Genomic DNA, 14,718 nt, shown 5'->3' with positions numbered 1-14,718 from the left:
CTGTGTGTGAATGTAGCCTTAGATCAGGAATAGAACAGCCATTTATAGGACATTTCATAACTTTCCCAAATTCCTATGAAAAAATATTCAGCACATTCTGCATAGAACTACTGTACCCAATATATTATATATTTTTGGAGTCGGAGTCGGTCCATTTTATACCAACTCTGACTCCACCAAAATGAGCACCGACTCCACGACTCCGACTCCACAGCCCTGGTACTTGGGGGGGGGGGGGGGGGGGGGGGAAACACCCTTCTGCAGGGAGGTGCCAACCGTTGGCATTGCTCTGCAGCATAATCACGTGTAATGTTCTTTTAACAAAAATACTTTTGTTTTTCTACAGAGGTGTTTATTTATTTTTTTAAGTACAGCTTATACATTTATTCATTATGTAAACCAGGGAGCAGGTGACGGATCAGTGACCTGTCAGCAGTCTGCATTATGAATATCTACTCAGAGCACCACATGAAACACCCCCCCCCCCCCAAAGGCCGCTTCAAAGCACGGGCATATCATTAACTCAAAACTGAAAATAAAGATTAAACAACAACCACAGGAAGGATTTAATCAACCAAGATATAATTTTAATCAGTATAACGGCGCGGACCTGACACTGTATGTAGGTTACTGTGGACAATCGTGTTGACTGGTTCCCTTTAAAGGGAATCTCTCACGCCCCGGGACTGATATGAGCTTTTAATATGGGCATGCAGGTAATAGAAATGTTACACTGGTCCTACGTGTTTGCCTCATATTAACAGTCTTGTTGCTGAGGAATGTTATATTCTGTCTTTATGCTAATGATTTCTTCCAGGCTCCGGGGCGTCGGCACCAGTACCCTGCACTCCCTCAGAAATACATACCTCATCCTCCCTTCTATTGATGCTGCACTCAGGGATCTTTTGCGCAGGCCCTGACGACTTCCGCTCCAGTGACCTCCGGTGTACATGCCAATAAGATGCTCTCCCTACATTCTCCCTGCATAGTCATCACCATGTACACATGGTTCCTAGCCATGTCTATGCAGGGAGGAAGTGTGGAGAGCATATTATCGGCGCGCACACTGGAGGTCAGTGACACGGCTGTGCAGAAGATCCCTTAATGCAGCACCCATAGAAGGGAGGATGAAGTATGTATTTCTGAGGGAGTGCAGGGCGCAGGCGCACGATTCCGGGGCCATAACTGACGCTAATGGGAGGGGTTAGTATTGTAATGAGGAGAGGAGGCAGAGATCTCTTCCCGGCAGCGCATGCCTTGGAGCCCAGAAGAAATCGTTAACATAAAGACAGACAATAACATTTCTCAGCAACAAGGGCATTAATATGAGGCATACAGGTAGGACTAGTGTAGCACTTCTATTACCTGTATGCCCACATTATTAGGTCGTACACGTCCCAGGGGGTAACAGACTCCCTTTTAACCCCTGACGACATGCAACTTAGTAACTTGGTACTACATCATATGTTGGGTGCCGGTATTTGAAGTGGGCTTAGATGCTATGCCCACACCATACCTGGAAGATGCTGGATGTTATGTGCAGCTGCTGGTATCTTGCTGTAACAGCAGTGACCAGAGTTTGCTCTGATTACTGCTGATAAACCATTTAAATGCCACGTTCTATCTCTGACAGCTGTATTTTTATGGTTTGATCACCTTCACCCATCGGCCCCCTACAGTGTGATTCATTAGGGCAGATGTGTTATGGCAGCCAAAAAGTCTGCTGATGGCTCCCACAGATGCCATCTTTGTCCTCTTGTTGGGCTTCATAGGAGAATGTAATTTTGTCTATCTATCGCAATACAGTGGTATTGTAGTATATGAAGGAGCAATTAGACCATAACAGGTAAAGACTCCTCAGGGCTCAAAAAATAAGCCAACTTTTTTACCCTTATTTAATAATAAAGAAAAATTTATATATACTTTAAGGCTATGTGCCCACGTTGCGTGTTAAAACGCACACTGAAAACCTGACTCCTTCCCAGAAATCGCGCAGTTTTTTTCCCGCGTGATTTCACCGCGATTTTACCGCGATTCTGTTCGCGATTTTGCCGCGATTTTCTCAAGCACTTTCCAAGCGATTTGAAGCATCGCTTGGAAAGTGATTGACAGGTTGGTCACACTCGTCAAACATAGTGTTTGACAAGTGTGAGCAGCTTTTTACTATTGAGGCCGCCTATGCGGCATCAATAGTAAAAGATAAAATGTTAAAAATGATAAAAAAAAAAATAAAAGATCGGGGTATATTTACCTTCCGACGTCCCGCGCTGCCATCCCGGGCCTCAGCGTTCCCAGTAATGCCTTGCGAGACCTGTGATGACGTTGGTCTCGCGTTACTATAGCGATCTCGCGAGACCACGTCATCACAGGACCTTGCCGCAAGGCATTACTGGGAACGCTGAGGCCCGGGAAGGCTGCGCGTGACGCCGGAAGGTAAATATACCCTGATTTTTTTATTCTTTATTTTACAGGGCTATGGTACCCAGGGCCTGGAGGACAGTCTCCTCTCCTCCACACCGTGGGTACCAACCGCACATGAGACGCTTAACTTCCCGCATGGTGGGCATAGCCACATGCGGGAAGTAAGCGATTCTCATGCATTCCTATGGGTGCGGAATCGCGGCAATTCTTTGCGATTCCGCACAAAAGAATGAGCATGCTGCGATTTTTTTCCGCGATGCGATTCCGCCGCGGAAAAAAGCGCAGCATTAGCGCAGCATGTGCGGAATGCCATAGGAATGCATGGGGTGCGTTCTGTACACGATTTTTAAACGTTTTCGTGCCGAAAATCGCATCGTGGGCACACTGCCTTTAAACACATTTGATATTTCTATGTTTGTAAAAGTCCGATCTATCAAAATATAAAATTAATCAATCCAAACTTAAAATGGCAGGAGGAGGAAAAAAAATCGAACATGGGATCAAAATGTCATATTTAACCCCAAATGGTATCAATAAAGATGGCTTACCAGATACAAGCCCTCACATAGCTATATCAACTTTAAAAGTAAAAAATATTACAGGTCTCTGAAAATTGTGACAATGATTATTGTGCAGTTTTGTATATAAAAAAGAAATATATTTACTATTTGTAGCTTTGTATCTCTGTAATCGATCTGTCCTGAGTAAAAACGTTGCTGGGTCATTTCTTCCACCTAATGAGCACCGTAAAAACTTGATGAAACAAAGGTAGAATCTCGATGTGGGGGGGGGGGTCTTGTTCTGAATACATCTGCCACAGTTTGACTTCTTTTTTTTTTTTTTTTTTTTCCTTCTGAATCAGAAAACTGCAGAAGATCAGCAGAAGTCAGGAGATCTTTATGTGCATTGTGAGGCATCGGCTGCGGATATCCCAAATTTTACTCCGCCAGGTAGGTTATGTTTGATGCACACATCATGTCAATGACCTTTTTTTTTTCTTTTCAGTTCACTATTAGTTTTTCATACATTTTTTTTTTTTGTCTTAAGTGTCCGCTTTTTTACCAATGATGTGTCATACATTGTTGTATGCAAAAAAATAATTGGATGTTTCCTAAGCTTCTTCAGGCACAATTAAAAGTGGACAGCACTACTATACAGCACGGGTAGCTGTCGTTTTTTGTTTTGTTTTTTTGTGTGTGGACCAATTCACTTGAATGAGTGAGTTATTTCCGCAAATCAAACCAATAGTAGCATGTCTCAATTTTTTTTTTTGCAGACCGTTGGTCAGCAAACTAAAACACTGACCGGTGAATTGCCCTAATAATATAATGCGTCATCTTGCTATACTATCCGTAAGAAAAACTGACTGCTCACATGCAACAAACACTGACCTCTGAAGGAAACCTAAGTTCCAAAGATTTTGTCTAAAATGGAAAAAAAATCAATTACAGTTATTAAAAAAACACACTAGTGGTGCCATCGGCAACGGCAGATTTTGACCATTTTTCTCTCCGTTTTGCTCCTAATATCGCTTCACAGAGCAGTACAAAACTTGTGCTCTTTGGTAACCATTCATTTATCTGCCTTCCACAGTGAGTCCATTTTCCTCCCATTCTTTATCTGAATTTGTCATCAAAGAACAAGTGGCTGATATGAACAAGGAAATAGCTGAGAAAACCGAGAAGTATCGGAAGTACAAGCAAATGTTAGCAGTAAGTAGCCAACCATCAGATCTAGCTAGTGATGTACCTTGATGTAATGACCTAACCATAAAGCTACTTAACCCTTTACTAATGAGTGGCATACAGGTACAGCGGGTGTATGGAACTGGCTCAGTAACCTCGTTCTCGAAAGATGATGGCTCCGCTCACTGCTGGTAACTTGTTAAATCCTGCTGTCAATCTCTTGACGGCGGTATTTAAAGCGCATGTCCCAGGGGAACGTCGTTCTAAGCTCTCATTGCTTTCCCCTGCAACGCAATTTCGGGGTGTCAGTAGGATGCCATGTCAGCCAGGTATATATTTTTTCCTTTCAGAGAAAATATAGTTTAAGTGTACACTCACATTGTCAAGTAGCCAGTTTATAATTTGGCCAAGTGCTTTCTGGTGTTTCATCAGATAGCACATGCTCCGATGCTGTACTATGGAGCAGGGCCGATTAGAGTTTCTTTTACTCATGCCGAGTTGGCATGGGAAAAACAATAGCTATATGCTGTGATTGGCAGCGTTTATCAGACAGCCGGGCACCCATACAAGTCTATGGGTACATGCAAAGCATCGAACAGCACTCGGATGTAAAATTAATTAACCCAATTGGCAAAAAATGTAACAAGAAAAAAATATGCCAGAATTGCTCTTTTTCAATCTTTGTAATTCTGTGGTATGTACCCCAAAATGGTATCCATAAAAGCTTCCACACACTACGCAAAAAGAAAGTCCTCACACAGTTACAGATCTGAGAATATTGCGACAAAAGCAAATATTTAATTTTTTTTTATTTTTTAAATTTTTCTGCTTTTTTCAACACTTTAAAAAACTTTAAAAAAATCAGCATTTTTTGTAACGCATAATTAACAGCATTTAAAAAAAACTATCGTTGAATTGCATGGGGAGGAAGGGGTGTTAATTTTTTTATTTGCAGTTTCACTGCACTTGTTTTTTTTTTTTTTACCCGTTTCCCAGTACATCTCACCATAAAATGAATGGTGTTATTTAAAAGTACAAATCGTTCCATAAAAAAAAATGTCCTCCGTATGGATATGTCGGCTGAAAAAAAAAAAAAAAAAGGTATGCCTTTTGGAAGTAGAGGAGAAAAAAAACAAAGAGCAAAAGCTAAAGATTGTGTGTTCTTTAAAGGGTTAAAGAAGATCAAGCTCCAAAATGTTTTAGGTGTTTGGCACGCTAATTTGGCATAATGTGTTAAATCTCCTTCACTTCATATGAAAGTGTGGAAAGTTGAAAATGTCAGTGCTTTAAAAGATCCTTGTGTGCAGTACGTCTGTGAAGCCTTTAGTTTCCCTTTTCTTCCTACTTTCCTGACATCAGGTTATCATTGTCTGCTACTCTTCATTTCTAGTGAGTCGGCACCTGCTCTTTTATTCAATGCTAGATCACCATGCCTTCTCCTCACTTCACTTGTTTACACTGCATAGTCTGCTTGGCTGAAACATTGCAGAGGCTGCTGTAATCACAGGATTTTACCTCCCAAGCTCTCTTATGGCTCCATTCAGATGACCATTATATGGCCACATTTAGTCGTCCGTACTGCAGAGTAGAGTGCGCTGCTTCTGCAGGTTCGTTGACCTAATCTATAGCTGCATTAGAACTTCTTACACTTTTTATGTATTTTCCTGATCTTTTAGGAAGAAAAGGCAAGGTGCATTGCATTTGCTGATGATGTTGCTAAGATGGAGCTAAAGTGGAAAGAACAACTGAAAATTAATGAAAGTATCAAACTGCAGCTGGCAGTCCATGAGGATCAGTATAAGGTAAGACCATCCAGTCAGAAACATGGTCATCATAGATTTAGGCGGACACCAGTGTGTGGTTGTAAGGCTAGGTACACATTACATATGTGCTCAGTGTGGTGTTCATGCACCCAACAGTGGCCACAGTCATGCAGGATGCCACGGCATCCGTCCAGCATAGGGAATGAATAAACTTATATCTCTTGGAATATGTTTCTTTGCCTAAAGGCCCCGTCTCACATAGCGAGATCGCTCTTGAGATCGCTAATGCGTCATCGATTTTGTGACGCAACAGCGATCTCGCTACATGTGACACGCAGCAGCGACTGACCCCCTTGCTGGCCATTTTTTCGGCGACGGCGTCCCGCTGGCCAGCACGCATTGCTGTGTTTGATCGCTGGATCGTTGCTGCGTCGCTGAAGAAATCTGACTGTTTGGCAGCTTACTAGCGATCATTTAGCGACTCACCAGCGATCCCTGCCAGGACGTATCGTTGTCGGGATCGCTGGTGCGTCGCTAAGTGAAACGGGACCCTTAGCCATCTGTTTATCTTTCTATACAGACACTATGCAAAAGAACAGACATTGGGCCCCCATTCACGAGACAGGAGCCCTATCACTAAAACATTGCAGTTTATGTCCTGATAAGCTCCCGACATATACTGTAGGCGTGGTGCACAGAATTAATCATTATCTTTGTAGCAGCTTTCAGATTACCTCTATATACACCGATAGCTTCTACTGCGCATTTTCAAAATTGATTTTTTTTTTTTCTAAATATCAGGATGTCAGCCATAATTATATAAAATTACACATGTGATTATGCTGCAGCATACACACTGAATGTTCTCATCATAGCACAAGTATTAGGGAAAGTTAATTTGGCCGATCTGGAAAAGTCATATCTGTGTGGCTTGTTGTGGAACAGTGTAATGCAGCATTGGGGGATATAGTGTGCCTTTTATGCTTCAGAAAATCTACTTATGAGGCTGCAGAGTAAATGCCCTCCCCTGCTTTTCTGAGTGACTCTGATACCTTTGCACAATCTTTATATTATAGTTCGTTTTTGGACACTGCTATAATGGACAATGTGTCTGGACCCTGATGTAGCAGTGATAAACTGTGCACACGTGTGTGTGTACAAACCTCCTACATAAGTGACTGAACACATTTTTCTATTTTGGTTGAGGCACAAGTCTTACACGACAAAGCTGTAATTGTTGCATTAGGACGCCGGTGCAAATTTATCAATGTAGTTATACCAGAAAATAGCCAAAAATGTGTATATTATGTCATAAGGGTTGTCCCTGATCACCAGTAGAATGAGCCAATGTGCTACTCCTCACGATCTTTGTTTACTTGGCTGCTGCAACATCCTGTCGACACACGACAGCAGCCGCCAATCATTGACTGCAGCGATCTGACAGGTGAGACCAGTTATTGGTTATAAGAATCTCTTGTCAAAGGGATGTCATCATTGCAGCCTGGTAAACAAAAATCTTGCTGTAGCAGAGTGGCAAAGGGTTAAACCCTTACTGACGGAGCCATTTTTGTTCTTTCTGACAAAACTGTTTTTCATTTTTGAAATGTCTCTTTATGTGGCTGTAGCTTTGGAATGCGCCACGTATTCCAGTGATTCTATAGAATTCTAAATTTAAGATGATACGTTTTGTGTTTTTTTTTTTTTTTTGTTTTTTTTTTTTTTAATGAAAATATCTGTTAATTTTTCTAGACTTCAATCAAATTCCAATTTTCAAATGTTAAATTGTTATACCCTGAATTCTGATGATATATATTTTCCAGGACGTCCCACCTGACAGCACCATGGAGGATGTCCTCCTCCTCCTCCTTACAGGGACAGCAAAGCACACGAGAGGTTAAAAAGTCCCGTCCCACCCCTTTTCCCTCAGTGTTTTTCCTGTCCCTGCATGGAGGGACACACGAGCGATCGCTGCGCAGAGCTTACCGGAGGGCTCAGGGGGATCGTTCGGCCAGTCCAATCCTTCCCCCTGTCAAGAAGCCCAGGGTCGAAATTTCCCTGTTGGGAGTCCCTCTGCCCCAAAGGCCAGAGAGCAGGACGACGCTCCTGGAGGGAGCCGCTTCTCCCGGTGGGAAGCTTACGGCTCCAGACATCTGACTGCTGGATCCAGGGGGGGCGGTGTGGAGTACGGTCCTCGCAGGCAGCGGGGCTTCCAGGCGGACGCCGAAGTCACGATCAGGTGCCGTTAGGGGCGCAGGCGGCGACTAGCATTCCAGGGTGGAACGCGGAAGTGGCAGGCGCGTGGTTCCCGGCCTCTCGCGAGAAGACGTGCGTCACTTCCGGTGATGTCACAGACGCCGGTTTTGAACCTCAGCGCGCGCTCTGGGGGAGAGTGACCGACTGCAACACAGGACGCGGCGGCAATGGAAGCAGAAATTCCGGCAGCTGGAGGGGTAAGTGCACCTGGAGCAGACCACCCTCCCCACAGCCAGCCCCGCTGCACTGCACGGACTGACCTGACTACCCTATCTTATACCACTAGGATAAGGGAACCCCAGAAGCCCCCCTGACCCTTGATTAAAGACCCCGGCAAGGCATCATCAAAATCTGTCAGATGCCCTGTATGCCGTGTAAAGCTTCCAGACACCCACGGCAAAACCCTCTGTGGACCCTGTACATTGAGGGTCATAAGAGATGAGCAGCCAACCCTCCTCTCAGAGATGAGATCCCTGATACGTGAGGAAGTTCAGGCCTCCATGTCCAGCCTTTCCCACAGCCCAGGCAAGCTCTAATGACGGTTCTGACGTCCGGGACTCCGACCCAGAGGAGGAAGGAGAGATCCCAGCAGACAGCCATGACCGGGGCAAAAAGTACCTGTTTCCAGCAGAGGACACTGACGAGCTGGTCCAGGCTGTGAGAAACACTATGCAGATCAAAGAAGTCCCTAAGCCGCAATGCAATCTAGACCGGACCTGATGTTCGGGGGACTCACTTCTCAGAAACAAACGGTGTTCCCTATAAGCGAACACATCAGAGTGATGGTCCTAGATGAATGGAAAGATGCGGAAAGTCGACTAGTATTGTCTTGTGACTTTAAAGGCCCCGTCACACTAAACGATGTCCCAGCGATCCCACCAACGATCCGACATGGGATCGCTGGGACATCGTTAGGCTGATCGCTGGTGAGCTGTCACATAGCCCCATCGATCAGGACCAGCGATGCTGGACGCTGGTTTCTAATGTAAACGTCGGGTATCAAGGAGCCGCGCGACTCCTGGATACCCGACGTTTACATTAGCAACCAGCGTCGCTGGTCTCTCGCTGCCATACGCAGCGATGCTCGCTGGGCAGCGGGAGACCAGTGATCGAAAAACGACCCAGGCCGCTCTAGCACGATCAGCGATAACCGGCAGGGGGGCCGGTCGCTGATCCCCGTCACACACAGCGATCTCGCTGGCATGTCACAAAATCAGCGATCTCGCTAGCGAGATCGCTTAGTGTGACGGGGCCTTTAGGGTTGGCTGCCGTTCAATCCTGAGGAAACAAGATTATGGGAAGATTCCTAAGATCGACGTTCCTGTAGCCAAGGTCACCAAGAAGACCGCCATCCCGTTCGAAGACTCATCAAGTCTCCGTGACCCAATGGTTAGAAAGGCGGACATTCTCTTAAAAAGGGCATGGGAGACTTCTGAGGCTCTTAATACAGCTAACATAGCAGCCACCTCGGTGGCCAGATCTATGTTCTTGTGGATGGGTCAGTTGGAGGAACATCTAACCAACAAGACCCCTAGAGCCGATATCCTGGCATCTCTTCCCCTCATGAAGTTGGCCACGGCGTTCCTGTCAGACACGTCGGCCAAATCAGTAAGATTTGCCGCCAGGAGCAGATCCCTGTCTAATGCAGCACGGAGAGCTGTCTGGCTTAAATCCTGGTCGGGGGATAACGCTTCAAAGGCCAAATTATGCTTCATTCCCTTCTCAGGCCTAAGAGTGTTCGGGCCAGCCCTAGATAACATCCTAGAGCTAGCTTCCGACAAATACAAGGGGTTTCCAGAGGAAAAACCAAAATTCCTTTCAGAGAGGATTCTTCTCTAGGAGACAGCCCGACTTTAGAAGCCAGGGCAGGTCCAACAGAGGCTCCTACAGGAGCTCACACAGCCAGGGTGGGAGAAGCTAGGGCTCCCTCTTTGCGTCAACCTCCAGATCTAAGAGGCAATGACGCCATAGGCATCGGGGGTAGACTCCACCACTTCGCAAAAAATTGGGCCCAGATTACCCACAACAAGTGGGTCCTCAGAACCATTGCGGAGGGCTACAGCATAGAGGTTTGCTCCACTCCCCCCGACAGATATATTTCCCCCACCGTAGTCCTGTCAGACTCCGCCATGTGGACAGACCTACAAGATGTGGTCAGTTCAGTGGTTATAGCGCTGGTTCCTCTGTCGGAGATGGGCAAGAGGCACTACTCCTCGCTATTCTCCATCGTAAAACCATCCGGCGAGGCCCGAACTATTATAAATTTAAAACCTTTAAATGCCTGGGTCAGGTATAAAAGGTTCCGGATGGAATCCATTTGGTCAGCAATACATCTCATAGACCGGGACGCTGTCATGTGCACTCTAGACCTGAAGAGTGCTTACTATCAGGTCCCGATCCATCCCTCATCCCAGAGACTGCTAAGGTTCGCAGTCAAACTACCGACCCGGACCTGCCACTTCCAGTTCCAATGCCTCCCATTCAGGCTGGCTTCGGCCCCGCGAATCTTCACAAAACTGGTAGCGGAGGTAGTGGCCTTCCTGAGAAACCAAGGAATCGTGATTATAGATTATAGACGATTTCCTCCTGGTGGCAAGATCCGAATAAGCGCTCATCCGAGACTGAAAACGGACGATCACAGTAATGGAGTTCCTGGGCTGAATTATCAACTGGCAGAAGTCAGATCTGATACCAGACAGCAGGAAGGTCTTCCTCGGAGTTCTCCTAGACTCAGGACGCAGGATATCCCTGCTACCAGAAGAAAAGCAGGAGGCAATTCAAAACAAGATCGAAGACCTCTTGAAGAACCGCGCCTCCATTAGAGAGGCAATGAAGGTCCTGGGCCTCATTTCGTGCGTCAGATGGGCTCAGTTCCATTCGAGACCCTTGCAGAAGGAGATTCTCGCAATATGGGACCGGAGTCAGTCTTCACTCGACAAACCCATGAAGTTACCAGGGCCTGTGAAGAAATCACTTCAGTGGTGGACACAGCCCAAAAACCTGAAGGTGGGCGTACTATGGACCAACTCTCCATACGTAGTAGTCACCACAGACGCCAGCACGTGAGGATGGGGAGCGCAGGTAGAAGGAAAGATCTTTCAAGGAAAATGGCCAGAAGACATCAGAAACAGATCCTCCAACTTCAGGGAGCTTTATGCGGTCTGGGAGACCCTAAGATGAAATCGGACTATCCTGAAGAATCAACATGTCCGAATACTGTCCGACAACGTGACAGCGGTCTCGTTCCTGAAGCACCAGGGAGGTCCCAGGCATCGACCACTCCAGGCCCTAGTGGAGATAATATTCTCCTGGGCAGAGGGCGTAATCCTCTCAGTAACTGCAATTCCCCTGGAGGGTTCCCAGAACGTGGTAGCGGACTACCTAAGCAGACAGCAAGTCTGCCCAACAGAGTGGGAGCTGAACCAGGAGGTATTCCACGAACTGTGTCAGCGTTTGAGGACCCCCAGAATAGACCTATTCGCAATCAGTAAAAACTCGAAGGTCTCCAGATTCTACTCCCTGAACCCGGCGGACCCTCCGGAAGGCATAGATGCCCTGAGTCAGGTCTGGGAAGAACCCCTCTTACACGTTCCCACCGCTGGCTCTCATCCCGGCGGTACTCTGGAAAATCCGCGTGGACCACGCAAGGGTGATTATGGTCGTTCCATACTGGCCGAGAAGAAGCTGGTTCACCTACTGGGAGCCAAGGCAGTGGAAAGCCCAGTCGAGCTCCCTCTGAAGAAAGATGTCATCCACCAAGGCCCGATCCGCTGCCCGAATCCAGCAAGACTTCACCTCTCGGCCTGGATCCTGAAAGGGACATCCTGAAGGCAAAGGCTTATCAGATCAAGTCATATCTACCCTACAGGCCAGCAAGAAACCGGTCACATCCGCAATATACCTAAAGATTTGGAAGAGGTTCTGTCTGGAGGGTGGTAGGTCCGACTTCACGGCGGGTACCCTTGACCTCCCTAGTGTCCTAAACTTCCTGCAGTCGGGGTTTAATAAAGGCCTCAAGCCCAGCACTTTAAAGGTCCAGATTTCGGCCCTGTTCCCTTTTCTTTGATTACCATTGGCTTCTCATCCTTGGGTAGTAAGGTTCATAAGGGCCACACAACGTCTACGCCCTACAATCAGGCAGCTCACCCCGCCTTGGGACCTTAGCTCGGCCCTCAGATCCCTATGTAAAAATCCTTACGTCCCCAGTGAGATGTCTATCTCGACTCTCACTCAGAAGACGGCATTTCTCGTAGCCATCACCACGGCTAAGAGAATCGTCGAGATCCAGGCTCTGTCCACCAGAGACCCATATCTCCAAATCAGAGACAACCGTATAATCCTGAGATTAGAACCGGCATTTATTCCGAAGGTAGCCTCTTGTCAAAATTTAAACCAGGAACTAGTGTTACCATCCTTCTGTGACAACCCCCGTAATGAGAAGGAACAGAGTCTCCATTCGCTGGATGTGAGACGTGCCGTTATAGACTAAAACCTATTCATCCTTTTTGAGGGTAAAAGCAAGGGGAAAAAAGCCTCTAAGGCATCCATCGCAAGATGGATTACTTCGGTAATCTCAAACGCCTACCAATCTGAAGGCGCTAACCCGGATACCCTAATGGCTCACTCTACAAAGGCGGTATCTGCCTCTTGGGCTGAACGAGCAGACGCCTCGGTGAAGCAAATCTGTAGAGCAGCAACCTGAGCCAGACTTTACACATTCTGCAAGCACTACAAGCTTTATGTGCTATCTGGTCAACAGACCGCATTTGGGAGAAAGGTTCTCCAGGTGGTAATCCCACCCTGAGGAGGTGCTTTGGTACTCTCCATGGTGCTGTCAGGTGGACTTCCTGGAAAATAGGTATTAGACCTACCGGTAATTATGTTTCCAGGAGTCCATCCTGACAGCACGGGTAGTTCCCTCCCTGTTCATGTTATGTCATATGCTGTAATATGATTTTGTCATTAAAGTGTTATTTGCATTATCCACACTGTGGTACTTGTTAAATCACTGAGGTAAAAGGGGTGGGACGGGACCTTTTAACCTCTCGTGTGCTTTCCTGTCCCTGTAAGGAGGAGGAGGATGTCATACATGGTGCTGTCAAGATGGACTCCTGGAAAAATAATTACCCGTTGGTCTGATACCTATTTTTCCACCTAAATATTGCTTTAGCCTCCAATTTTCGAATTTGTAGAAGTAGAAAATGGACACTATTTATGAAGTTTCCCTCAAACGCGGTAATATCCCACTTGGCTAAATGAACCCATTTTGGAAACATTGTGCCATGGAAATAAAGAATTTTATACTTTTACCATTATACAGATGTATTAACTGTAAAGATTTTCATTCTTGCAAAGGGCTGTTATGGACCCCTCAATTTACTATGCAATATCTCTTGAACACGGTGATGTCCAATGCGTCATCGGAAACTACTGTTTAGCCACACAGCGAAGCTTAGAAGGAAAGGGCGGCTTTTGAGTTTTGGAAAGCAGATTTTACTGGAGGAGTTTGTGGTCGCCGTGTAAAGCCCCAAGGTGGCTCGTGGCTCTGACCACATAAGAGACACCATTTTTAGAAACTGTAACCCTTGGTGTATTTCTCTACGAATGCAGTGACTATTTTGACTTCACTGGTCTTTTACAGAAAACAAATCATAGAATGGATGTTGTACAGTGAAAATTGTAAATATGCCGGCTTAGTGCCCATTGTGCCCAGCTCCTGCTTCTGGAGTTGCCCACCTTGTAAATTTGGTGGCTTTTTCCCTCTACACCTTTGCCATACATGTGGACCTAACTGCAGTTTAGGCACGTTGTGGGGCTCAGAGGGGAGGGAGACATTTTACATATGGGATTACACAGTTCGCTTTATTTGTGGGGCACTCGGGATAGGAGTTATGTTGCTTTTCCAGAGCCTTTTTGTTACTTATGATGTGGAAAACCCTTACTTTTCTGTTGATGGATGATGAACCTGAGTTTGGACTTGTTTTTTCAGAGATGACTTGACATTTTAATTGGCAACATTATGGAGTACTTAACCTTTTATAACATTTCTTGATTGCTTTTAAGGCTTTCACATTTATCCTGTGCTCTGTGCTGAGCACTTACATGAGGCGTTTCCGTGTAAGTCTCCCAAAATACAGGATTCAGATAACAGATGTAACCATTCATTTGTAATGTTGGCACATGGAGTCACTGTGGACTGCATCTGGCTGAGTCCCGTTTTTTTTTTTTTTTTAAATTTTTGCACAAAAGATTGGTCAATCGTGTGTTATACAGCTAGCGTCAGTAGTTGCTGTTTAACCACTTTGATGCTGCTGTAAATTGCCAACAGTGGCATTTAAGCGGTTTGATTCAGGGAAAGGGTGATTTGTTACATTGCCCATTGCTTTTAGGGTTTCTTACATTTGTATTGCATGGTTCCTACTCTTGTGACTTGTTTGTCCAGTTTTCAGAAAAGCACACAGTTCTTGATAAATAACATGGTAGAGTATCATCGTTTAAGTGCAAGATGACGATCATCCTCCCATGACTTGCAGGCAAATGTTGTTGCTCTTGAGTGCCATCAGAAAACATAATATCTTCTGGTCTTGCAAATCGGG

The 14,718-nt window shown here is 45.8% G+C and overlaps 1 protein-coding gene across 4 annotated transcripts in view; it reads left to right on the top strand.

The window, feature by feature from the left end:
• TAX1BP1 (Tax1 binding protein 1) overlaps nucleotides 1-14,718 on the top strand; it is a 188,044-nt gene that overhangs the window by 128,405 nt on the left and 44,921 nt on the right. For all 4 annotated transcript variants that reach the window (XM_073581360.1, XM_073581358.1, XM_073581361.1 and 1 more), the window contains 3 exons: nucleotides 3,284-3,371; nucleotides 4,015-4,133; nucleotides 5,783-5,908. In XM_073581360.1, the coding sequence (XP_073437461.1) occupies nucleotides 3,284-3,371; nucleotides 4,015-4,133; nucleotides 5,783-5,908 (333 nt within the window). The remainder of the gene's footprint in view (nucleotides 1-3,283; nucleotides 3,372-4,014; nucleotides 4,134-5,782; nucleotides 5,909-14,718) is intronic.

Source organism: Dendrobates tinctorius, unplaced genomic scaffold (assembly GCF_039654945.1).
Source record: "Dendrobates tinctorius isolate UK_male_01 unplaced genomic scaffold, ASM3965494v1 ptg000070l, whole genome shotgun sequence".
Classification (NCBI taxonomy): domain Eukaryota; kingdom Metazoa; phylum Chordata; class Amphibia; order Anura; family Dendrobatidae; genus Dendrobates; species Dendrobates tinctorius.
The sequence above is the reverse complement of the archived record's forward strand: the minus strand, read 5'-3'. Positions and strand labels throughout refer to the sequence as shown.